General features: G+C 39.2%; 3 protein-coding genes across 7 annotated transcripts in view; 2 read left to right on the plus strand and 1 right to left on the minus strand.

Annotated features, from left to right (window-relative positions):
* sema5a (sema domain, seven thrombospondin repeats (type 1 and type 1-like), transmembrane domain (TM) and short cytoplasmic domain, (semaphorin) 5A) overlaps positions 1 to 24,060 on the minus strand; it is a 154,757-nt gene that overhangs the window by 59,493 nt on the left and 71,204 nt on the right. For 4 of the 5 annotated variants that reach the window (XR_015863594.1, XR_015863595.1, XM_088401723.1 and 1 more), the window contains 3 exons: positions 13,421 to 13,483; positions 5,003 to 5,101; positions 149 to 362 (listed from right to left, as the gene is read on the minus strand). Coding sequence is in view for 3 of the 5 variants with exons in the window: in XM_088401723.1 (XP_088257849.1) it covers positions 149 to 362; positions 5,003 to 5,101; positions 13,421 to 13,483 (376 nt within the window). In the remaining 2 variants the exon portion in view is untranslated. Of the gene's footprint in view, positions 1 to 148; positions 363 to 5,002; positions 5,102 to 7,004; positions 7,157 to 13,420; positions 13,484 to 24,060 lie in introns of those variants that run through there. The other variant, XM_088401725.1, reaches the window with a different exon arrangement.
* LOC148407703 (uncharacterized) lies at positions 7,265 to 9,708 on the plus strand. Its single transcript, XM_088401727.1, has one exon. It carries the CDS (start codon positions 7,462 to 7,464, stop codon positions 8,326 to 8,328), a length of 867 nt encoding a protein of 288 aa, XP_088257853.1. The 5' UTR covers positions 7,265 to 7,461; the 3' UTR covers positions 8,329 to 9,708.
* LOC148407704 (uncharacterized) lies at positions 9,947 to 12,100 on the plus strand. Its single transcript, XM_088401726.1, has one exon. It carries the CDS (start codon positions 10,426 to 10,428, stop codon positions 11,476 to 11,478), a length of 1,053 nt encoding a protein of 350 aa, XP_088257852.1. The 5' UTR covers positions 9,947 to 10,425; the 3' UTR covers positions 11,479 to 12,100.

Here is a 24,060-nt window from a genome sequence, read left to right on the forward strand (position 1 = left end):
AAAAAAAGTAAAAATTTCAAACTTAACTCCAATTAGCAGTAATTTGAAGTCTTTTTTCTGTCCCAAATTGCACTGGTTAGAGGGTACGGATGAAAAAAATGGCAATTTCCTCAGATATGTTTTCGTTCCATTAGCCACACCTGCTTACCATTAAGCCACTTGGAGTTGTACTGGGCAGTACGTAGAGGTGGCAGGCCGCCCAGGCTGCGGTAGATGGCAGGGTCTCGACCAGAGAAGTCCATAGCCGTGGCGGCGTAAAGCTCGCCGCTGGACGTGATGAGTGCGGTGGAGTTGTGGAGGGGATTGTAAGGACACCGAGCCATTCCACTGATCTGATCATGGATCTCAGTCAGATTGGTAAGCTGGGAAAAAAAAAAAAAAAAGATAGGCAGTGAGGTTAAGTGGAAAATAGCAGATAAATGGTCATTGACAGAACAGACATTCCCAAGACAATGCAAAAACAAAATAATTCATATTTTTTACCATGAGCGTCCTGAGGGAACGCAAACAAAAAAAAAAGAGGCGATGTACTTGTAAATGAGATGACTTTCTTATTTGTAAATAATGGATCATTGCGGAAAGCTGGCAGGAAAATATAGAACTGCATATCAAAGGGCAACATTAAAATACAAACCAGTGAGCTCTGGTAATGTTTTGTTTTCTGCTGCCAGTATGCAAATGAAGCAGACAAAAAAAAACATGATTACATTATGTTTGGTTAGCACACAAAAGATATGAGTACAAAGCTTGAAAAGAAAGAAACATAATCACAGGGCAGCTTTGGACTAATTAGCAACATAAACCACACAAATATAGCAGCTGCCAAGTTCAATGATATTAAAAAATTATTCGTTAAGATGCCAGCTAATTCCAAGGCACGTTTTAAAGTGTGTTTGGTTTATGATGCTGCGCAGCTGCTCGTCTGTTTAAATTGTCATTTTGCCACTTTTGTGGCTCTATCCCAATAGAAAAATAATTTCCACCTTGACCCTGACTTAACTTTGACAACAAACACGTACAATGGCATAGCTCCAAGATGTATTATTTAATAGTTTTCATGTAAACACGGTACAAAAGGATTAGCTTGAGGAAAGTTCATTTAAGTTAGCCTTGAAGCAGAGGAGTGATTCTGGATGCAATTACTTTCCCATCACTCAAAAGTTCCGCACGTATGACTCAGTATCGGTGGCGCAAGTCCTTCGCTGCTGGCTCAACTCTGCGCCTTGACCCATTCACAACTCAATTTCCACTCTGGCCTCACACATTTTTAGTAAAGATGTAACGAGTTTACCCGTATGGCAGGGCGCACTCCATTCAACGTGTGGAAAGGTCAAGTTCTTGAGCCAATTTCCGATGTGAATCAGAGCAAGTTTGCTTTTGCTCTGCACACGTCTGCTCCACCCAAACCACAACAAAACAGAGCAGTTCTGTATGCTCGGTTTCCCTGAGATGAAAGCCTGCTATTGACTGGACTCCTCCTGTGGGTCGGACGAGTCGGTTTTGGGCCATTTGAAGGAAGAGCAACGATAGATCAGCTGTGCATCCAAGGGGAAGTGAATATAAAAGTAGTCTATAGTGCAGTCAGCAGCTGTGCAACAAGGACACTGAAGTGTCTCTAAAAGCCCATAATAAAGGCGTTTTAAGGACATAGAGAATGGTCTCGATGCTTGGTGCTACAGAGAATTTAAAGTGACACAATGTGAAAGGAAGCCAAACCGCAAGGGTTACTGCAGTCAGTCAGGAAACTTTTCGAATTCATTAGTATAATCTATAAAGTTATATAGACATTCATAATTTTTCTAGTTTGTGTTAAAAGAAGAAGCCTGTAGACATTGTTGGGAGTAATGCAATACAAAAGTAATGTAGTGATTGTAATGCATTACATTTCGCTGGTACATAGTAGTGTAATATATTACACACAAAAAACTAGTAGTATTTTACTCGGTACAAATGAGAGTAACGCAATGTATTACCATGCATTTTTAGCCTGAAAGTGGTGTTTTTGTCCCCAAATTCGCCAAAAACATAGTGAGCTCGGAGGAGAAAAGTCCAGGGCATAATATTTACTTGTCCAGGGCATAATTTTTACTTGCTGTTGTTAGTATCTACTACAGCAGAAATGAATGCGGCAGCATTACACCCATTACTTTCAGTTCGTCAGAGATAAAGACAAAAAGAATATAATAGTGAGGTGACCTTTGTGTGCGACATCTAAAGAGCTGTCCATATTGCCAAATAGCACCAATAATTTGACTAAATATTTAGAGCGGTGCCATACAAACATGAAGTTAGTGAAAAGAAAACACATGGAGGATTGAGAGTGGGGATAAAACAAAACATGGAAAATTAGCACTCTCTCGCTCAGGGATGCCATTTTGACCTCAAGAGGTTAAGAGACTCGTGGAGGAGTATGTTGTACGCAGATGATAGAGTATGCTGACAACCTTGAACCCTGAAACCTTGTCAGCGAGTTTCCTGTCACAATTAGCAATAATGACAAGTTAACACAAATTTTCACTGTACGATTTCTATTAATAATAGACTGTTCAATGTGTGTCAAGATGAAGCATACAAAAACTCATATTAAACAGTGCGTTAGACAAAATAATGATTACGTAGGCAAGCTGCTAACGTTAGCCCCACCGAAATCTTTTTTGTAATGTGTCCCTAACCAAGCTGACTGAAGTTGAAATTGAATATTAACATTGAAATTGTGGAATGCAGTAACTTTCTGCCTAAAGCATAAACAATGCATCTCAATGCTGTGAGCTAATAAAGGGAATAAAATACAAAAAAATATTCTGTGTCTTGTCATGTCCAACGTTTTCCGATACAAAACAGATCAAATGATTTGTACTGGTTTTAGGCTTAAGCCAACCTTCCACTGAATGTGTATGGAGCATAATGGGCCACATTTAGAATGGTAAATCCATATTCCCACTCATGTTGGCGAGACTAATATAAAAGTAATGCAATAGTCGTACAATCCTTCCATTTCAGATACTTTAATATTGTATTGTAACTAATTACTTTGAAATGACAGTAACAAGTAATAAATAATGCATTACAGTTTTGAACCAACTTGCCCAACACTGCCTTTAGATGAGCAGTTATTTATGATTATGATTTAACACAACACTGGAAACTAGAAACACATATTTTCAATTATGCTGACAGTGGAAAACACAGATTCTTAGATTTTGGTGACAGCATTGAAAGGACACCATTTCAAATCATTTAGTTTACATGACACTACACAAAGTCCTCATCAATCAAGCAGATTCTAGAAACTTGTGAAATCTATTTTGCCGCTTTCAGCATCAGCACCATCAGAAATAGGAAGGTCAAAGCTCTCACATTAAACACGTCAACGGTAATATCAGTGTCCAGCCACCATCGGTTCATTTACTTTAATGTCCACTGTGTGCTATCAGTGAGTTAATATGACGTTTGACGATACACTGTAATAATAATGTCATGACATTTGAATGTTTTTTTCCCCCGTGACAAAAAAGAAAAAAAAAATCGCATCACATCATTACAGCTTGAAAGCAGAGCTGTTAAAAATGCTGCTCTGTACTGATGTCGCTGTGTCGTGTTAACACATTACCTTTTAAGAAGCTTCAAAGACTTTAGGTGGATGGGTTAGCGATAGAGGAGGGGAGTTCTCGTCTAGAAGCTCTGCGGAAGCTTGATAATAATCCTGATCGTTTGAATCAGGTGCATTGGAGAAGGGTTACACGGAAAACATGCATGATAGGTGCCTTTCATGACTGGAGTTGGTGATGTGAGTGAGCGAGGTTTCTTTTTTTTTTTTTATTTGCAGGATTATCCCAGAGACGTGTGGCAACTTTTTTTCGATTAAATTACATGACATTAACTATTATTGCAATTAATTTTCGTTACTCGTATTAATTATTAATTGATGGGCTTTTATTTTGAAAATTTGAAATGTCAAACTGCATTTTGAATTTGACATGTGTCATCATCAGCAAGTGCTGGAGACTTGGACGAGTCAAGCTAATTGGAGGAAAAACCTTCAAAATAAAAAGCCTGATAAGGCTATTGCATTGACATTCATGTATTATTCTGTGATTTATTCTCATTTTGGCCTATGCAGCGTGTCGGTGGGATAATGAGTTAAATTGTCGTAGTACTTTTCCTTCTGAACCATGGCGATTGTTCCGTACAGATCACCGATTAAGTCTAATAAAACCTGGCACATGAACACACATGAACTGACATGCATAAACATATGGAACCATCGACGGGCTCTTGATTTTCAGTTCAGTGATTTACGTACTTGCATGAGGCACAAAGTAAAAAAATGTATTCAGCAAATAGCTTACGGATGTACTGAATGCGAAAAAAAAAGCAGTTTTCCATAGTATGTTTGTTAACACCGGCTGCCATTATGATAACCGATGCTCTGTTTTTAGCATTTAGGCTACAAGTATGATCAGATATATTTCCAAGTATGTTCGACCCTAGTCATTTGAATGTACTTGTAAATACAGCGGACCCCCGCTTTACGACGTCCCCGCTTACTTTTTTTTCTACTTACGACGTGGACCACAACATTTTTTTGTTCCCTATGCCATTTCTTCACTTACGACATCAAAACAATAACTTCTTTTCTCCAACATGGCAGTCAGTGTGTGTGCGTGACCACGCTCATGTTTTACTACATGCGTCACTGCTTACGTCACTACAATGTTGGTCTGCTATAGGTTGGCGCCACGGGGTCACAATGATGGTCACATGGTAAAGTTTCTCTCATATGAGTGACACAAATTTTTAATATGTATGTACAATTTTGACGTTTTTACCTGGAGTTTTACATGCATTAGCTAATTAACATAGGTTTGGATTGCCCGCCATGCGGCAAATTTGTGTTACGATCCCAACCACAGAACGGATTAATCTCGCAAACAGGGGGCCCACCTTATGCTTATCCGTACTCTTATGTGATGAAGGTAAAAGGACAAGCTATTGCTTATACCGTTCGGTTGGTGCAGATGGGAGTGAAGGCATTGGTCCCGCAAGTAAACAGCCTGTTTCCATTGACGAGCAGCACCCTGATGTAGTTCTGACACTCCTCCTGTGAACACACACAAGAAAACAATGGGCGTTAGCAGCGGGAAGTTCAACCGATGTCTACATATTGACAAGTAGCAGCATTAAGCACAGGGACGAAATTACACTTTGTGCTGGCAAATGAGACAAAACAGCTGTAACCATGCCGGGGCCACTCCGAAACGTGGTCGAGCTTAACATCATGCAATCAAGTATAATGCTGTTCAAGTCAACAAGAAGCACATCTGAATCAGCTAGCAAACCAGCAAAATGTTGTAAAATCACTAGAGAAGCACTCAGGATTAGTTTAGAAAATTGTCTTGACTGTTCCGAAAGAGAAATAAGAGTGTAGCCTTATATACTTCACCCAGTCATGTTTTTTTCAGCTTGCTGCCCACTACATGAATCAATTCACTTTGCTCTCGACTTCGGCTAAGTACACACCGCCACTTTATTCTTGACTTTTGTTCTGTTCAGACTTTGGCGTGGGCCTGCAGCAAACCACTTAGCGATAGCCTCACGAGAAATAAAGCAGTGTGACAGTGTGATTGATTCATCAAATGATTGATTGCCGGGGTGAACTTTGCCGTCAGGCTTTCAGCAAAGTTTTGCTTGAGATCACCATCAACAAGCCCACGACAAATGGAAGCGTGCTTCGTACTCGTGTCAAGATTGCAGCATTTTTTCCTCTTGCCCCCTGCTACACAAGTTCACACAGGATTCTGTCATTTGCATATCGTTGTCGAAGGGCCCTTAATGAAATGTTAACCAGTTCTAATCTTTCTTCAGTGTTGTATCCCTACTAAATATTTTCAGCCAAGTACCCCTATTTAGTGGAAAGGGTTTTTGGATGAGAAAAAAAACAAACCAGTGCTATGCCATCAATGTGTGATAATCAAATTTTCAACATTTGTGATGGTTATCTCGAGGCGTTTATTCAGCTACTCAAGAACATAGGACAATACAGAGGACATCTGTATTGTATTGTACAACATCTGAGGACTTGAGTCTTGAGATTTTAGATGCTTAAAAAAAGGATCACATTTCCTAACTCAAGTACAGAAAATATATGTTTTCCCTTTTAAGTTTCCATGTTCATGTCAGTAGTTCCTACTTTTACTGCAGCACTACTACAATTTGATGGCTATAGGTACGCTAGTTGAAACCATCAGCTTTGTACATTTTGTTTGTATATCTCTTCCTAGGAGCTCAGTCCTATAATAAGTAATTGCAGCTAATATTTTCCCAGGCTTACAGTCTACAAAAATGGCTCTAGCTAATGGTCCACGACTGTATTGTAATACACATGCTGTTATAGTTATACAAAACAATACAATCAGGTCCTGTCAACCCTAATCTACTCCTAGTGAATCAAATGTATAATAGAAGAACAGATAAGTGCATTTGAGAGGAACAAAAAAAAACATTCGCTATTAAATTTACTGAACGCACGGTCACTGTCATTACAACAGCTTGACCTGGTATATTCTGGCAGATTAACCAAATGCTTGTCAGCAGCAGTAGGAAGCCCTTTATTGCTATTCTTAGTGTAAACCACAGAAGTCTTTTTTTCCTCATAGGGGAAGTGAGGAAAACAGTTTTATTCTCAAGGACTGAGGTTGGGTTGGACCGTAATTCAGGAAAACGATCCCTTGCCAGATAGCATCTGCCTGCTCGTGAAAAATCCAAACCGCCACGTCAAGGTAACTACAGGTTGACAGTCAAGAATGGATCAAAGCTGCTTGGTTTACCTTTAATTTGCTTCTAAAACAGCTGTTTCATACATACATGACAACATGAGCGAAATGTTCACTCGTTAGTGACAAACGATGGAGCTACTTGTCTAGTCAAGGCACACACAGTAGTCTGATGTAAGATACCCTGAAACTGAGACATTGTTGCATTTAAATAGAAAATAACTTTTCTACCTTGGTTGCCTCACTGCTGTGGCGGCTTCTCTACAAAGTTGTGCCCTCAGGGTTTCCAAAATGAATATTCCTCCAGAACTGAATAAAAAACAACTTTCTTTCAATGTTTATTGTAGTATTTACGATCTTGTTCTTATTTTCTTTATGCAGTTGTTGATCAGAGCCACTACATGATATCACAATGACAACTCTATGATATCACCCACAGTTAAAAGAACAAGAAAAGCAATTGCTTTCATGCTACCCATGTGAGTTTTCAACTTGTGTTTTCACCACATTCCTAAAGTACTACCAAAGACTAATAATGATCGGATTTCTCTTCCACTATGGGTGATCGCATTCATTCTTTTTTGTGCTGTCCCTCTGTGACCCATGTCACCATCAGGCTTGTGTGCGTGGTTTCCAGCTCCTCGATGTCAAGGAGAAAAAGCTGGTACTGGATGGGGGTCTATTTGGGATGAGCACCAAGAAGAAACCTATCAAACCAGTAACGAAACCTACTGTTCCTTCCTGCCAAAACGAGCCACAAAAAAATCTTCGGATCGGTCACCAAGGACTTCTTTACAATCTCAGAGTTCCACGTGAGCAGCCAACTCCAAATCGAATAATTCTTTCAACTTCTGAGTACGAGAGAATCCTCGTAAGAGCCAGGGACCCGGGTTTCTTGGCCAAGGAGAAGGAGATTGGGGCAACAGCTTCTCAAAGGAAAAAAGATGACCTCAAGGCAGCAGAGGAAAGGAAACAGCAGATGATTGAGAAGGACCGTTGCTCTGTTAAACATGAGGTACAAACTGACATATTGGATAAGAAGCAGAGCTGTGAACGCTATCTGCACATGCGTTGCAAAGCTCGAATGGAGAATGACTATCAGATTAGAAAACTGGACTCTTGCATTCGAGATTGTAAGATCCAGGCTGAGCGAGAAACCCAATTTGAGTGGAAAAAAAACAGTGTGGATGCTGAGTTTTGCAAACAGGAGGCAGAGTTTGAGTGGTGGCGCAAGCCTCATCAGGAGGCGCTCATCAAGGATAAAGAAAGGGAGAGGAGGCGAAATGAAGAGGGGCGCCTTCATTTAGAGGCACTAAGAGGACAGATAAGGGAAAAGGAGCATGCTGCGGCCGTCAGGCGTCTAGAGGGACTAAACATGGCAAAACACATGTCTGGCGAGGTTCAGCTCAAAAACAAGTGCATCGAAGAGCTTAAGGAGGAGAAGCTGAGTGATTTCAGAGCTTATGGAATTCCGGAAAAATACTACAATTATGCCAAGAGGAAGGCCACAGAGCACGAAGCTAAATCCAAGCATTTAGAGTACCATGGACAATGATCTTTGACCAACAGTAAAATGGATACAGTTTCTTTTTGAAGGTTTAGGGGGAGGTGCGCCGTCAGCTGCATATAGCACTAAGCAAAGGTTTGCGGAAATGGCAGCTGCAAGCATGCTTCCGACATTGACGGATGACTGCAACTCCGTAAACAATGGCTGTCATAATGGGAGTGCTATCAGACCAGGACAACAGTCCTTTATTACAAGACCAAAGAACCCTGTACAGTACAGTATTTTCTTGGTTAAATTGATGTTTTTCTCATCTGACTATTCTTTAGTAGAAGCTAAAAGGGAGGTAATAAATTATTATTTATTCATTGAATGATTACAAAATGTGTGTAGAAATGCACTTCACCCGACTATGGGAAATCAATACAGGACATACAAATGACACTCCCTTCGGACACCATTATTGAGCATTTCATACCAGAACATTCTGTGAATTTCCCACCCCATTAAAATGTAACAATTATTGACTGTAAATATTTGCCAGAGTAGGGAGGTCAGGGGGATTTACAAATTTGCCAGAGTAGGGGAGGTCAGGGGGATTTACAAAGATGACCACCCCATTAGTTTGTCATGCTGGTGCTATGTACATGTAGTGCACTGTTACTAAGATTACATTTGCCTGTCCAGCTGATTGATGTTGTAAACAGGACATTGTAAATACAACAGTTGTTTGTGCATTTTTGTTGTTAAATCAGCTTTATCACCCGGTGCGCCCTATACAGGGGGTCTTCGACTTACAACGTGGATCCGTTCTTAAGACGCGGTGTAACCCGAATTTCAGTGTAAGTCGAAACACTATACAAATAATGACTAAAACATATTAAATAAATAAATAATAAATAAAATACATAGATTAGTACATACGTACTGTATTGTACCATTGTTCTGCCCCGTTTTGTCAGATGAACTTTGTTCTTGCATCACGTTTTATTTTGTGGCGAACTCTTGTTTTGAAGGGCCGTGCAACCTGAAGCAGCACGGCGGCCATTTTCACCCCTGCGCACGTGTCATTGTTACAAGCCGCATGCCCACGGCCTACAATGGCAGCGGGGAGGCAGCGGGGGTCGATCTCAACTGTCACTTTTATTACATCAACAAAACCCCAAAACGGAACATAGCACTCGAACACGCAACAACTTGTTCGTTGGCGTTTCACCATTTTTAGACCGCTTAATAATATCTAATTTCAATTCTATGGTGATGGCCAATTGTTTACTTAGTGCGTTTGTAACCTTGAAACATCATAAGTCGAGACCGTCCTGCATTAAATCTCTGGTAAAGTCCAGTCCAGGACCCCTTGTATACAGGAATTTCCAAAAATAAACCTGTTTGTTGAGGCTTTGTCATATAATCTTGTTGTAGTCCAAAAAATAGTTCCATTCTGTATTAAAAGGCTTTAGCAATGTTGGAGCTCACAGATTAAAAGATTTCAGCAAGATTAGAAGATTTCATCACTCACAAGAAAAAAAAAACATGTCACATTTAGGAAATAATAAGTCTTCATGTATTTTTTTTTCTCACCCGTAGTCCAGTTTCTGGGATATGCGGTTGTGATGAGTCGGTATCATGTAGTTTGATCAACCAAATCCTGAGACAGTTTCACAGTCACTTGTTATCATCCATTTAGATAAAAATGGCAGAAAAGGTGGAACTTTTCTCGCGGAAAAGTCCTTCCGTCTATGCACATGGACCTCTGAATGCATTGTTGCTTTGCTGAAATCAGTTGGCATCAAATCAGATGACATTTTTTTTATTTTTTTGTGCTGATGATATGATATGTAGTTCAAATCATTAGAACCACCTACAAGACCAAACAGATTTTGTGCATGTGATGTCATGTCAATTACAAAGCCAACCATGCCATCATAGTGATGTTGAGTGCATTCTCAAATTGTGATGTCACCAATTATCTCTATTTTAAAGTGGTGAATTTTTACATATTGCCCTTTGTGTTGACATCATGTCTGGAAAAACAGATGGGACAAGAATGCAGTTGTTGGTTTCAAACAAAATTGAACTGATATTTTTGGTTGCCTTGGGGAGGAGAAAAATATTGAAAAAAAAAAAAAAAAACTCCCAACAACAATCATGAGTGTAGTTTCATCAGCTTTGGGGAGGCGGGGTCGCTACCTCATGAAGGACCCGACCACTCAGATGGATGGAAGTCTATTTGGGATGGAGTCAGGCTACAGAGCTCCTGTGATGCGAATGCTACCAAAAAAGAAAATTGTAATCTGCAACCAAGGCTTCATATACAACATCCGAGTCCCTCGTGATGAGCTGAGTGTACAATCAATCAAGCTCTCGCATGCCGAGCATGACCGGATCCTCGCAAGAGCCAAAGGCCCAAACCTTTTTGAAAGGGAGTTGGCCGCCTTGAGAAAGGCGGCGATAAAAAGGAAAGAAGACATAAGGGCTGGGGAGGAACGAAAGCGTCAGATCATTGAAAGGGACATTTTTGAGACCAGACACGAGGCAGAAAGTGAGTTGCAGGCCGGAAGGCTTGCCTACAACCGTTACCAGAAGATGAGGGAAAAATCTGCGATCGAAAAGGATCAACTCAGAGAGCTTGACAAGTGGATTATGAACAGTAAAATCCAGACTGAGCGTGACAAGCAGCTGGTGTGGCAAAAGAACTGCGAGAATGTCGAGCTTTCCAAAGAGAAGGACGAGTTTTACCGGGTGCTGAAGTGTACGCAAGAGGCGATACATAAAGACGAGGAGAAGGAGAAGCAGCGGATGAGCGACGCCTTTGTGCATTTAGAGAGCATCAAGGAGCAGGTAAGGGAACGTGAGCTGACAGCACTTGCTAAGCGCAGGGAGAGGCTCTATGATCTCAGCAACATGAAGGAAAAAATTCAGGAGAAGAGTCAGTGGCTGGACGAATTTAAGGAGGAGCGACTAAAAGAACTCAAGGCTTGCGGGATCCCGGAAAAATACTGCAGGTATGTTAGGAGAAAGACCAAGGAAAGTGACGCTAACCCCAATAAAGACCAGTACCGTGCACACGATACATTAGACCAATTACCTCGATGGACAAACAACAATAACAAGCCTACAGAGCAGGAAGATCAACTAAATCCTTTACCGCCATTACCACCAATCTCCATAAAGGACGCACCTGAAGGAGACATCAAATGAAAACCCCCAAACTCTTGACATCCACGCCACTTTGCCTTGTCACATTTCCACCATCTTTCTCAGTAACCAAAGAGAAATGACAGTGAAGGAAGTAGAGAGGAAAAAAATCAATTTGAGGATTTTACTTTGAAATGTGTACAAGGTGTCTTATATCATTAAGGTATGGGATGGGATGAGGTATTGCAGTGTTGAATGGTATTTTTCTACCCACAAATGATAAACAATTCTTTTCTTTACAAAGATAATATTTTTTGACACTCTCAGTAGTATCAGTTGACCTATGCGATTGTTGCTGCAGTTGTAAGTGGTGTCAAACTGCACCTCACCATCCAAAGTTGTGACCTGTAATATTGGGTCACCTTATTACTACCTCTAAAAGCAGCTGTGCTTTCTTTTTTTTTTAATGTTCACATGGTAGCAGCACCACATTTACAGTACATAGCAAATATTTGTAATTTATAAATGCATGTACCCTAGCTACTGTATGTATTCAACAGTGCAAGATTTAAGCTACAAATGAGCACAAACAAAACTATGCATTACTCCAAGCAAGCACATTTTGTTGTTCCTGGTTATTTATTGGTGATTTCTAACAAACACGCATATATTTTTTGATTTTTAAAATGTAGATTTTTCCACTGAATTGATAAATGTCATAAAAATACTGTATTAAATCAAAATTTTCATCTGTCAATTTGTGAATTAAAAAATTCATATACTGACTTGGAAGCTGTTCTGTTTTTGTTGAACACCAATTGTAAAATCCCAAATGAAAGATTCAATGTTTAGTTCTTTCACCCCTCCTGTTATAATTGTTTACAAGGAACAGTAATAATGCCCTTAGGTGACTTTGACACAGGAACTATTCACCCAAACGTATCCAAAGAATGTATAATCCAAATCCAATTTTATGTTTTAATCAGTGACATGTGAATTTCTTGTGAACAGCAATAATGTCTCTTGGTCAAAATGACTCGGAGGTCATTTATCCGAAAGTATCAAAAACTCAGTGTTTTGATTGGAACCTCAGTCACAAAGTAACAGAGGCAATACTTAATTTATACCCATGTGTTATGTTGGTTTCTCTGGGATAGTAATAACATCCTGGGACAATTTGACCCAGGGTCATATGTAATTATCCAAGTTTCAGAAATGTTTTTGTGTAATCCTGTTAGTAAACAAATCTTATGATCCCCGCCCCCCTTTGAAACACCAGTAATATTCTTGGTTGATTTTTGACCTGGGTTTTGCTTATTTATCAAGCAAAATAAAGTTTAATGGATATGTTGATTATACATACACGCAATGATTATACAGAACAGCAGAACAGGAGGCCTAAATATAAAAATAATATACATATACATATACTTTGTAATATACATACAAAGGGGCGTGGTGGGCTGATGGATTTTTGACGGACATCTGACGTCTTTCCTGACAATTACAATGAAGGATAAAAATTCCAATTCCGACATTTTTAATCCACCATTTTTTTAGCATTCCTAATTCCTTTTTTAGCATTCGTCAGTCCGTCGGGAAAACGGATATCCATCGGCGACAGGTTGACGGACAGTCCGACAGTGCTGACAAAGTGCCCACCTCTGCTTTTTACCCAGTAAGATATGAAAGTAGCTGTTCATTCAGTGACAAATTTCCACCCTTGATGGAGGTCAGTGCTCATGCTTGTCTTAGTTCAGGCTGAATTCACTCACATTGTAGGTATACAGAATGCACATCCATTGAATGCATTGAGGATGATAAGAAATAGGAACAAATTAACAGACCTTGTAAGAGACAATTTTTGTCAATATTTATACACTGGCGCCATATAATCAAAGATGATGACCTAATTGCTGATTCATTGCTGATCATTTATTATTTCCTTCATTTTCCCTGAAACACTTCAAATGCTTGGACTTGATTCCATTCATACACAACATACCTCAGACTTTCCTCGGCTGAAGCAGGCTCCCTTGGTGAACTCATCACAGTGCCACTCAGCCTCCTATAGAGAGAAAGAAAAGTATCATCAGATCCCCAAAAAAACATTTTCAGTTACCAAGCATCAAGGGGAATATCATGTCAGTGTGAAGCACTAGGAAAAAGCACTCTTGAAAACACCAACGAAACAATGGCTGACCCGCAGCAGCAACATCTGTCCAAAGACTGGTCAGAAAATAAAGGCTACAAGACATTATCACCATTGGGGAAAAACAAAAAACAATAAACTGCTCAGATGAGTCCGATACACTGCCCACATCGGTGATCTCTGCATGCAGATTGTTTGGCGGCAGAGGCCAGTGGCAAATACTTTTGTTATTATACAGTACTTTCACACACACACATAACCAGTCAGTTTACACATTTCTAAGCCATGTTGAATCCAGACAAGAAATCCAATTAAAGTGCATGCCAAGCACAGAGTAGAATCCTAATTTGATTTATGTATCAGGGCAAAGAATATGAATTTAAAAGCAAAACACACAAGGAGCAGGATGTCCACGTGATTTACATGGGAGACTGGTAAACTGATGGGAGAATTTAAAAAGATAAAACTTTAGGTAAATGACATGAAAACATTCATTTCAATGTATGAGCTAGCTCATATTTTTCATTAGTACACAATTGTAAAAATTTAACTTATGCAGCTTTCAATTGTTTTAACTCATTCAATCCCAAAGACACATTTTTATGTTTTGGTTTTATAAAGTCCAGACATTGAATCCCAGGTACTTTTTGATAATTTGTGTGATGAAGTGTTTGTCTTAGGTAAGGTCTAAAAATGGTTGGTACTAAATGACTTAAGTACCAATGGATTAAAAAGAGATTTCTCGATGATCAAAAATAATTATCGATAAACTTGGTCATCGATTAGTTGCCGATTATTCGATTAAATCATTGCACATTTAATGGGATAAATGAATTTTCAATTTTTGCAAATGAATTTTCTTTTTTTGCCTTTCCTATCTTCAAGTAATTGATTTTCAAACCAGCCCTCCCTGGTTGGGCAGACATAACGAACATTAAAGCTGGCAGGTGCACTTATGCCCATATGAATATCTACATATTGTTCGCATTAGGAAGGAGCTAAAATGGAGGAGAGTCAATTTCCATTTAAAGGTATTTTGCATATTAATGTGGAACTGCCTTTTCTCTTCTCACAGTGACCTAGTCAATTCAAATTCCAGTCGTAAACTGGATATTCAGTCTGTGGCCATGCAGTGCCTGCAATAATGAACACACAGTAGCACATCCACGTCCCAAATTGGATTTTACTTGGTGTATTCTGTCATAATGCCGTGATTTATGGTCAAAAGTAAAATTTTCTAATATCCCTTGGCGTAATTATTTCTTCAAAACGAAAAACCGTTCAAAAGAGGCTGACTTTAAAAAGGCTCGGTTAAAAATAACCCAATTATGGGTCAAAATGAACTGGCCCATTATTTGGGTCAATTTTACTAAACTTTCAGAGTTGTTTAACATGAAACCGTGAGAAAAAATGGTTGTTTTACATCTGAAAACATAAAAACTGTGCTGTTTTATATGGAACAGCCTCAAAAGCTGGGTTAAATTGACCCAGATATTTGATCAGTCCTTTGTTGAACCATAATCGGGTTATTATTTTTACCAAACTGTTTTTAGACAGTACAATCTACAGTAGATATTAGGATAAAAAAAAAAAAAAAACAAGCCCATTAACCTGCTTTTTTTTCCAGTTTCTTCTATAATGTATTTAAAAAAAAAAATGGTAAAAATCTACTTCCTGCCTGCATATTACAAAGCGGAAAAGACAACAAAATGATTGCAATGAAATGGATCCGATTCCAAACAATAAAGGGACCACAACAATATTAGTTGCGCGTTAAGTTAAACGTGTTTCACATTTCCCACATTGTGAGCAGTCACGCCTTGACAGTGTAATATTGAATGCGCTCAAAGCAGTTGTTCCCTTACCCTCGCGATGCAGTTCAAGTTCATTTTACCATAAATACCCAAAGTTGAGCAGCATTCGAGTTACATCAAGTTTATGATTGTGTGTAGTATATGCCAAAAGACCGCAATCAATTAACAAGTCAAATGGAATACATTTTCCATATTCTCTAACCGGCGCACTCTTAATCCTCACTCATAATCCTTTCGTTTTAGTAATATTCCTGCGTGTAAAAAAGGATGGACTCGGGCGTCGGTTCATTCTTCCCTTGTTTTATTGAAAATAATATCGTAACAACCCCAGTTAACAGGAGCTGCTGTTAGCTGCAACAGACACTTGATGAAACAAGTGCCCTCCCCCTTTTCATGATCATCGCATTATATCATTATTTTAAGTAAGAATACGGCCGCTATAAAAATGCGCCTTTGTATGTCAAAACTTGGCACCGATCTTCCTCGATTGGTGTCGAAAAAAAAAATCACATTTTTAAGTTCCTGTTTATAGGAACACCCATACTTTTGGCCTTAATTTTTGGGGAAAAAAAGTGTGTCTTATATTTGTGGAATAGTGGCACAAAATACAGTCTTTTTACTGCTGAAAATGCCTGAATAAGTTTAGCGTTTCTAAATCAAGTGACAAGATCAATTGCAAAACTGACAGACGGGAGGAAAGACGGGAGGAATGCATGAAAAGGTGCAATGAAAAGCTGACCACTCACTGGAAGTCAGGAAGGTTTGAATTAAACAGAGATGTCACGGAGATTGAGTTCATTTGATCATGTCAGTCATTTATTGAGGTAGCAATCTAAACAGAACATTCAGAAAAGAAGTGGCAACCAGCTGTGAATTGAGATTTCCCTCTACTGCACGTAAGGAGCAAGCGATGTGACCTCAAGGAAGACCGTTCATTATTAATAAAAACATTCTGAGATGTGTGTCACTCATGCGCTACTACACGGTGTGAGCAGTCTTTAGACATGATTCATCATTGTGCAAGAGCATCTTGTCAGTCCTTATACTGAGTTATGATTGCAAACAAGCCGCGAGTGATGTACAGACACCAACTGAGACGGTGGGCACAGAGAGATAAATAGAAACCAAGGACAGGGCATAAACAACAACAAATAAGCAGGAGCCGACTTTAGAGGTCTGTCAGAATGAGGGCAAGAATGTGGGCTGAGCAAAATAGTTAGGGAAGGAATGAGGAGCAGAATTGTAAAAAGGCATTATCATGAGTGAAGAAAGCTCATGGCGGGCTCTCTGCTGCAAGCTGTCTTGACTGCATGTCTTATCATTAGAAGACGCAGAACTGTGAGTGAAAGCTGGCCAGTTAAGACTGGATTCAGTGAATAACTCATATTACAGGTGCTCTCTTGATGCTCTGGCATGCTCCACACGGATCCGCGTATGCTTAAAATTGGTTGACTGACATCACGTAAAGTCTGAACTGCCAGTCAAATTTTTGCTATGCTTACACGATTTTGGAACAAGGTTCTGGGAATTGCTGGCAAGTGTTTGTCCAAAATAGCTTTTGTGAGTAGCACACAATCACCATTCTGGTTTTACTCAAAAGGTGTGTTGATGGTAATGGATTCTATTTTTATTTAAAATAAGCTCAGCATGTGACTCAATAATTGATTTTTGTAACTGCCCATTATGCTCTTTCAGTCCCCTCTCATTTAGGACTTTCAGGGCCATCATTAAAAAAGACGTACAGCGTGTTATTAGAACAAGGGTGCAATTGTGATTAAAATGAGCTGCCTTCATTCAAAACATTTTCTCTGAATTTTCAATAGGTTGGGGTAATGGAAGAGTGGGTGTCATGTAATTGGAAGATTGCAGGTCTACTGAAAATATGTATGCACAATTTTGAATATCGACCTGCTCCTGCTGCTGGAGTGTTTTAAAAAGTGTCGGATTCCTCAACTGCTATACTGATGTGATATGGCGACACCTCTCAATATGATACAGAACAGCAAACCGCAGCAAACATCAATCAAAATATTAAGTATAATGTATTGCAAATTGAATAGATCTCCACTAGCTCATTTCATTGTTGGATAAGACTTCTCCACTGTTACAAAGACTTGCTTCCCTCATTTTTTCACGGTTAACGGGGTCTGAAACTAGGACTCCTCCCATCCACCCCCGAGGAATTTCCATTCATGTATATGAGGGTACAAGAATTTTCAAAATGTGAAAGGTATTTATATTTTACATATTTGAGACAAAGGTTGCTGCAGTACAGTTTTAATTATTATTAAACCTTATACAGTTACTGTACTGTTATTTCTTCCCATTTTCATCCCTTGGCTGTAGTCAGGGAACACAAAGGGCCGCAGGTTACCCTCGGCGTATCGACATTCGGACGTTGACCTAGCGCGTGGTCCGTAGCTGACGAAACATGATGAAGCGGAAGCAGAGTTTACACCTGAAATTCCAATTTATTACATCTTGTAACACCTTCTCAATGCTGTTTTTTCCTCACACTATTCCTCTCACCTCACATTTTCTCTCACATGTATGGTGGAGACTACTGCAGGTGGTATATACACTGGACAGCTTGGTCAAGACTGGCCAGACAATCAGTCAATCGGCTCACGGACACGTGATTGCTCCCGACGAGACATTGACCAATGAGTGTAGGGGTGGATTACAACTCCTGCCCTCAGGAGACAGTTACATGTCCAGTAAGAGTGCTTCTGAGCTGATTGATTGATTGTCTGGTCAGTCTTGTCCAAGCTGTTGACTCTACCTCTAGAAGCTGTCTCCACCTTGGAGATGGCTGTGTCCAGATGGAGCGCGAAGAGGTTTTGCATTGTAGAACATGGAGTTCGCACGACGGGCGCGATGACGCGTCGAGCGACGCGATGGAGCGACGCCTGGCGCGTAATTACGCGTGACGCAGAAATTAAAAAAAAATAATAACTTTTGTCGTGTCGCGTCAGCCAATCAGCGTCGGGAACGTTCAACGGCTCACACAATGGGCAGGAATGAATCATGGCGGCTGCTTTGCGGTCACCGGAGCTACCCAACATGGCCAGCTGAGCTTTCAATACAAAAACGGAGCCAAGCACGAGCACACACCAGAACTTGGGACAACTGGTATGTGCAGCATTTGCTTCCTTTTTTAACAGCTATTGAACCGTAGTTACTGTGCTAAGCTAACAATAGTGCAGCACTAGCAGCACAGAATTTAGCATGGTATTGGCCACTTGATTGTGACATTGAAACTTTTTTTTTTTGGCAGAAGAGTATTGCCGTAAAGCGAGGGACACATAGTGTAAAAAAAGAAGAAAGCTGCTGTCGGAGAAAATATTGGCCCTGCCACATCCCGGAAAAGTGAAAGTTCTCAGCAATGCTCTCCTTTACGAATCCACTGTAAAGCAAGCTCAATCCCCTTCCCTCGCGTGACACTGTTACGTGAAAAGTGAACTTCATCTTGACCTCGCGACAAAACGCCTTGCGTAGAGCGTAAACGACACGCTCCATCTGAACGCGGGATTACAAGTTAGTGGGAGCAATTAGGGGAGGACAAAACAGAACGCTGTTGTAATAAATTGGAATTTGGAGTGTAAACTGTTTCCCTGTTAGCATGTTTGGTCAGCTACAGGGTATAGGTCCAATGTAGGTCGATGTCCGAGGAATAGCCGTGGCATGTGCGTTTGCAGTCAACTCATGGCATGCAAGAAACCTTCACAGTGCGCCTCCTACGATCCTATAGTTGTTGTTTTTTTTTTTTTTTTAATTAAAAAAAAACGCAAAGTACCGTAAAGTATCAAGGGAACACTGTATCTCTAAATGAAATGATCACAGTGCACCAGTTTAAAGTATGTAAATTGGTTGCAATTTAATGATATATTGTATGTTCTTTCGAATGATTACATTTACAGTTCAACGTTTCTTCTAGTGTGGGCTGAAAGTGTTTAAAGTAGGGCAAGGAGAAAAGTACAAGCTGTTTGCTCTTGACAGGGTTTCACTGATAAGAGAGGACAAGGGTAGAGGTTGACAGGAAGAGAAAAGCCACTACAGGCTGTGGGAATAAAAAAAAAATATAAAGTAGCAGATGTCAAATTCAACCATCAAAGAAAATGGGAGGACTAACTCACAGATCAAGGTCTAACTTTTCTTTTTTTTAGAGACTTTATTGCCACTTTATTTGAAAAAAAAAAAAAAAACACTAAGGCCATGGCTGTTAACTATATTATGTTCTGTATATTGCTTAGAACTCTGTCTTCATCTTGACTTTTTCCTTTGTATTTTCTGATCATAAAGCATAGCTGGCACTTATTGGCAAAATTATGCTTGCTGGATTTATTCTATATCTGAGTCTGACTGATTTTATATGTGATAAGTAGTGTTGGGAATTTTACGTTTTAAAAATAATAAAGCAAAACAATATATGGTGAAAAAATGTTTTCTGGGGGGCAGTTTCCAAATAACATCGGAAAGGGTTGAAATCACTGTACTCACACTTCATATGATACACTTGCATGTAAGAGGAAATTCAAATCAATTCCTAGACTTTTCAACAATAATGAAGATTATTATTAGTGCTGTCAAGAGATTAATAAAAAAATGGAGATTACTTTTTGTAATTAACACATTCAATTAATCTCTTTTTTTAACCTCAACTAAAAAAAATCTGAGAAATAGTCTCAATCAGTTTTCTAGAGACATTATGTTATTGTAGCAGATCAAGCGATTGATACAGAACAACAAGGTTTTAAGTAATTTATGTTCTGAACAGATTCTGTTGTAATCATTTACCTTTTGCATTAGCTGCTGTCACAATAGGTGCTTTGCATTTATGGGATAGGCTAAACTGCTTTTGTGGTAAGTAAGCTACTTCTTACAAAGAACGCATACCACTCTCCCTTTATCAAAAGTGCCATCAGGGTGTTTTCAAAGTTAAATTTACCATTTATTGGAGCAACATTCTCACATAGACTTTCATTTTCCTTCTTTCCTTGAATTTGCCCCGCCTCCCACCCACAAAAAGAGCCTATCAGGTTATGTTAAATATAATGACTGTCAATCAGTGTCTATTTCAGGATAGGAGTGACCTTTGTTTTCCAACCCCCAACAACTCAAGCAAGAGAAGCCTGATGAATGAAAATGGCTCTCACAGAAAGCATAAATCACACAGCTCAGATACTGTAGTAAACATGACGTTTAAAAGTTCAAATGAGATTCAATGATTAAAAAAACAATACCCTAACTATGATTGCAAATAATTGATTGCAATTGATCTATTAAGCTGAAACTTCTCATTACACTCATTAAAATGGCATAATTTGATATACTATTATTGCATGTATACCTAATGGGTAGTTGTTGTGGCCTACAAGGCCAATTGTGCAAAAACTGTCACGTGTATACATTCCATCAGCAACACCTCAATTGGAAGAATAACAATGTTACGGAGAGGAAAATATTCAATCAAATTCAATACAAATTTACATTACATATGAAGCTTTAACCTGTGAGATCAAATCAAATTCCAATGTATTCCTGGGTTGAAGCTCCCCCATCCCCCCGCCCCCCGGGAGAAAAAAAAATGCACAAAAGGAAAGAAAATACTAAAGGTGTAAATAGTAGAAGAGCATCTGCACTCTTTAAAATTCCACACTCGCACTCAGCCTTCTGCCTGACATGGAAAAATCGGCTCCAGTCAAATGCAAAGCAGGGACGAGCACCTGGGTCATTTCGAAGTTTCAAGCTTTCTTTTTTTATTCACTTTGGAAAACCCCATCACCGCAGGGTGTGACCAGCATAGACAAAAGTTTGACAAAGTCTGAACTTCCACTTAGTTTGACCAGGTGAACGTCTTGTGGTCTCCAAATGAGGGATTGATTGATAGGATTGGTGGAAATCTCCGCATTGAATCCCGGATTAAAGAAGGCTGCCTGATTATAGAGCATCCAAAAGAGACTGCACGCTTTTCTTCGGTCTCATAGCACCCTCAGCTCCCTTATTTTCTACAAGACTTGGCCTTGCCTCCTATGTCATTTCATCATTTTTCTCATTTTGCTTTCCAGGCAGCTTTGTGTTTACATGGCTGCCACTCTTCTCTCTTTGTTCTATTCAGCCATTCTCAATCCCCTGTTGCCTTTTTTGTCCCTCTTCCTCAATCTCTCCTCTGGTTCTCCCGGGATGTAAATGGCAAACATCAGCGGCTGTCTACCCATCAAAGAAATCTTGCTGCTACCAACAACAAATGAACCTTGGTTGTAGCAATGTTTGTATGGGAACACTGCGGGCCCTCAAAGGTTTAGCTCTAGGGGGGTGCAGGAGTGCATCCAAGGCTCAATTAAGCATGAAAAAGGTACGTGTTAACATAGGTTCAGAATACTGGTTTCTGGAAAGATATTAGTTCTCAAAGTGGCCTTCAGCAAGGCAATAACCACTGACTGCTTGGGTACTTGACATTGGTGGGGGCGTTAAACTGGATTCCATGCGTGCACAGACTGAAATGTGGTTGTGGTATCGTAGTAATGGCAGTGGTAGTAGGAATGCTAGAAGTAGTATTAGGTAATGCATTACAAAAGGAATGTAATTAATCTGATTCATGACTTTTTGCTGTAACGCAGTAGTGTAATAAATTACACACAAAAAATGGGAGCGTAACACAATGCGTTACGATGCATTTTAACCTGAAAGTGGTGTGTTTCCCCCAAATTCGATAAAAAACACAACAAGATTGGATGGAGAAATGTCTGGGGCAAAATGTTTACTTCCTGTTCTTAGTATCTACTACAGCAGAGTTGACTGCGGCAACAGCAGGCGACAGGTTGAATTTGGACAATATGTACACAAGGACATACGCCCATTACTTTCAGTTCATCAGAAATGAAGATGGGAAAAATACGAAAGCTGTCCACTTAGCCAAATAGCACCAGTAATTTGACAAACCATTTAGAGCGGTGCCATAGAAAACACGTGGAGGATTGAGAGTGGGGATAAAACAAAGCAGGCAAAATGATTGTCCTCGCGCTCAGGGCTGCCACTTCCACCTCAAGAGATAAGGAGACTTGTGGCGGGAGTATGTCGTAAGTAGAAGATATGCTGCCTCTTTCCACACTGGAAAGAGCCAGCATTTTGAAAGCTTGTCAGCGAGATCCCTGTCACAACTAATAATAATGACAGGGTAAGCAATTTTTTACTTTACAATTGCTATAGTCTAAAAATAGTTGTGGTCAATGTGTATCAAGATTAAGCATACAAAAACTCATGTTAAACTGTACGGTAAACACAATAATGATGATGTAGGCTAGCTGCTAATCTTAGTCCCAACAAAATCATCGATTTTCATAATGTCTTTCCCATGTTATGTTCTGGTCTGTCTCCCCCTGGTGGGGAGCCTGTCCATATCTGAGGGGCAGAACCACCGGCTCCACACCTGATGGCAATATGCAATCATCTATTATTCAAGTGCAGCCAGGATGAAACAGCGACGTCTGATTATGGATTCCACGAGAACCTCCTAGCAATCCTGTAACGCCAAAGCTTCTTACAAGTTACCTCCTAAACTGTACTGTATTCTGGTCCTTGTTGTTATTACTTTTGTGAGTATTTCCCTAGTCTGTTTTTGTTGTCATTTTGTTATACCTTCAATTTTGATCCAAGCACTTTCCTTTGCTACCTTTATTGTTCAACGTCATCGCTCTGTTGATTCTGTCTTCCTGCCTTTTATGGCTTATTGGTTATTTCACATTGTACATTTTTGTTGATGGCGCTTTTTGTTTTCCGTTTAGACCCATAGTGCATTTATTTTTGTTTTTTTCTTGTATCTCTGGTCCACTTGTGTGTAAGATGCTCCTTTTGTTATTAAATTAAAATTCATTCGTTATTTTGAGTCCTATTTCTGTTTGGGTCCAACTGTTACTTTTATTTTTTGGTGTCGTACACCACATCCCGGAACCTAGCAGTTGTAATCGGCCTAAAGCATAAACAATGTATCACTATGGTGTGAAGAAATAAAGGGATTAAAATACAAAAAATGATTCTGTATCTTATCATGTTCTAAAAGGGTTACAATACAATACAGTTTAAATTACTTGTACTGTTTTTAGGCTAAGGCCAACCGTTCACTGAATGTGCTACATTTAGACTGGCAAATCCATATTTCCAGTTATGTTGTAATGATATAAAAATAATGCAGTAGTGTATGTACGGTAATGACTTACATTTCAAATACAATCAAATAATGTAAATTATTAGTTTAAAATGACAGTAATAATTCAGAAATAATGCAACATTGTTTTGAAGTAACTTGTGCAACACTAGTAGTGGGCAGTATTAGTGGTAGAAATTATTTTAGTATTTGTAATAATAATAATAATAATAATAATAATAATAATAATAATAATAATAATAATAATAATAATAATAATACTAATAATAAATAATAATAATAATAATAATAAATAATAATAATAATAATAACTGTAGTTGAGGAAAAAAAGCACATTAAGTGAAGGTCTTAGCAAAGGAAGAACAAAACTAATTTGGATGAGCGTCAAATGGTACACACTTATGCTCATTCATTCCATTTTTCATTATGATTCATGCATAAAGAACGGGAGGAAATGTCCTCCAGGAACAGCGGAAAAAAATAATCCACAACAAACTTCTAAATTTTTACACCAC

Source organism: Hippichthys cyanospilos, chromosome 19 (assembly GCF_059441005.1).
Source record: "Hippichthys cyanospilos isolate Australia breed blue-spotted pipefish chromosome 19, RoL_Hcya_1.0, whole genome shotgun sequence".
NCBI lineage: Eukaryota > Metazoa > Chordata > Actinopteri > Syngnathiformes > Syngnathidae > Hippichthys > Hippichthys cyanospilos.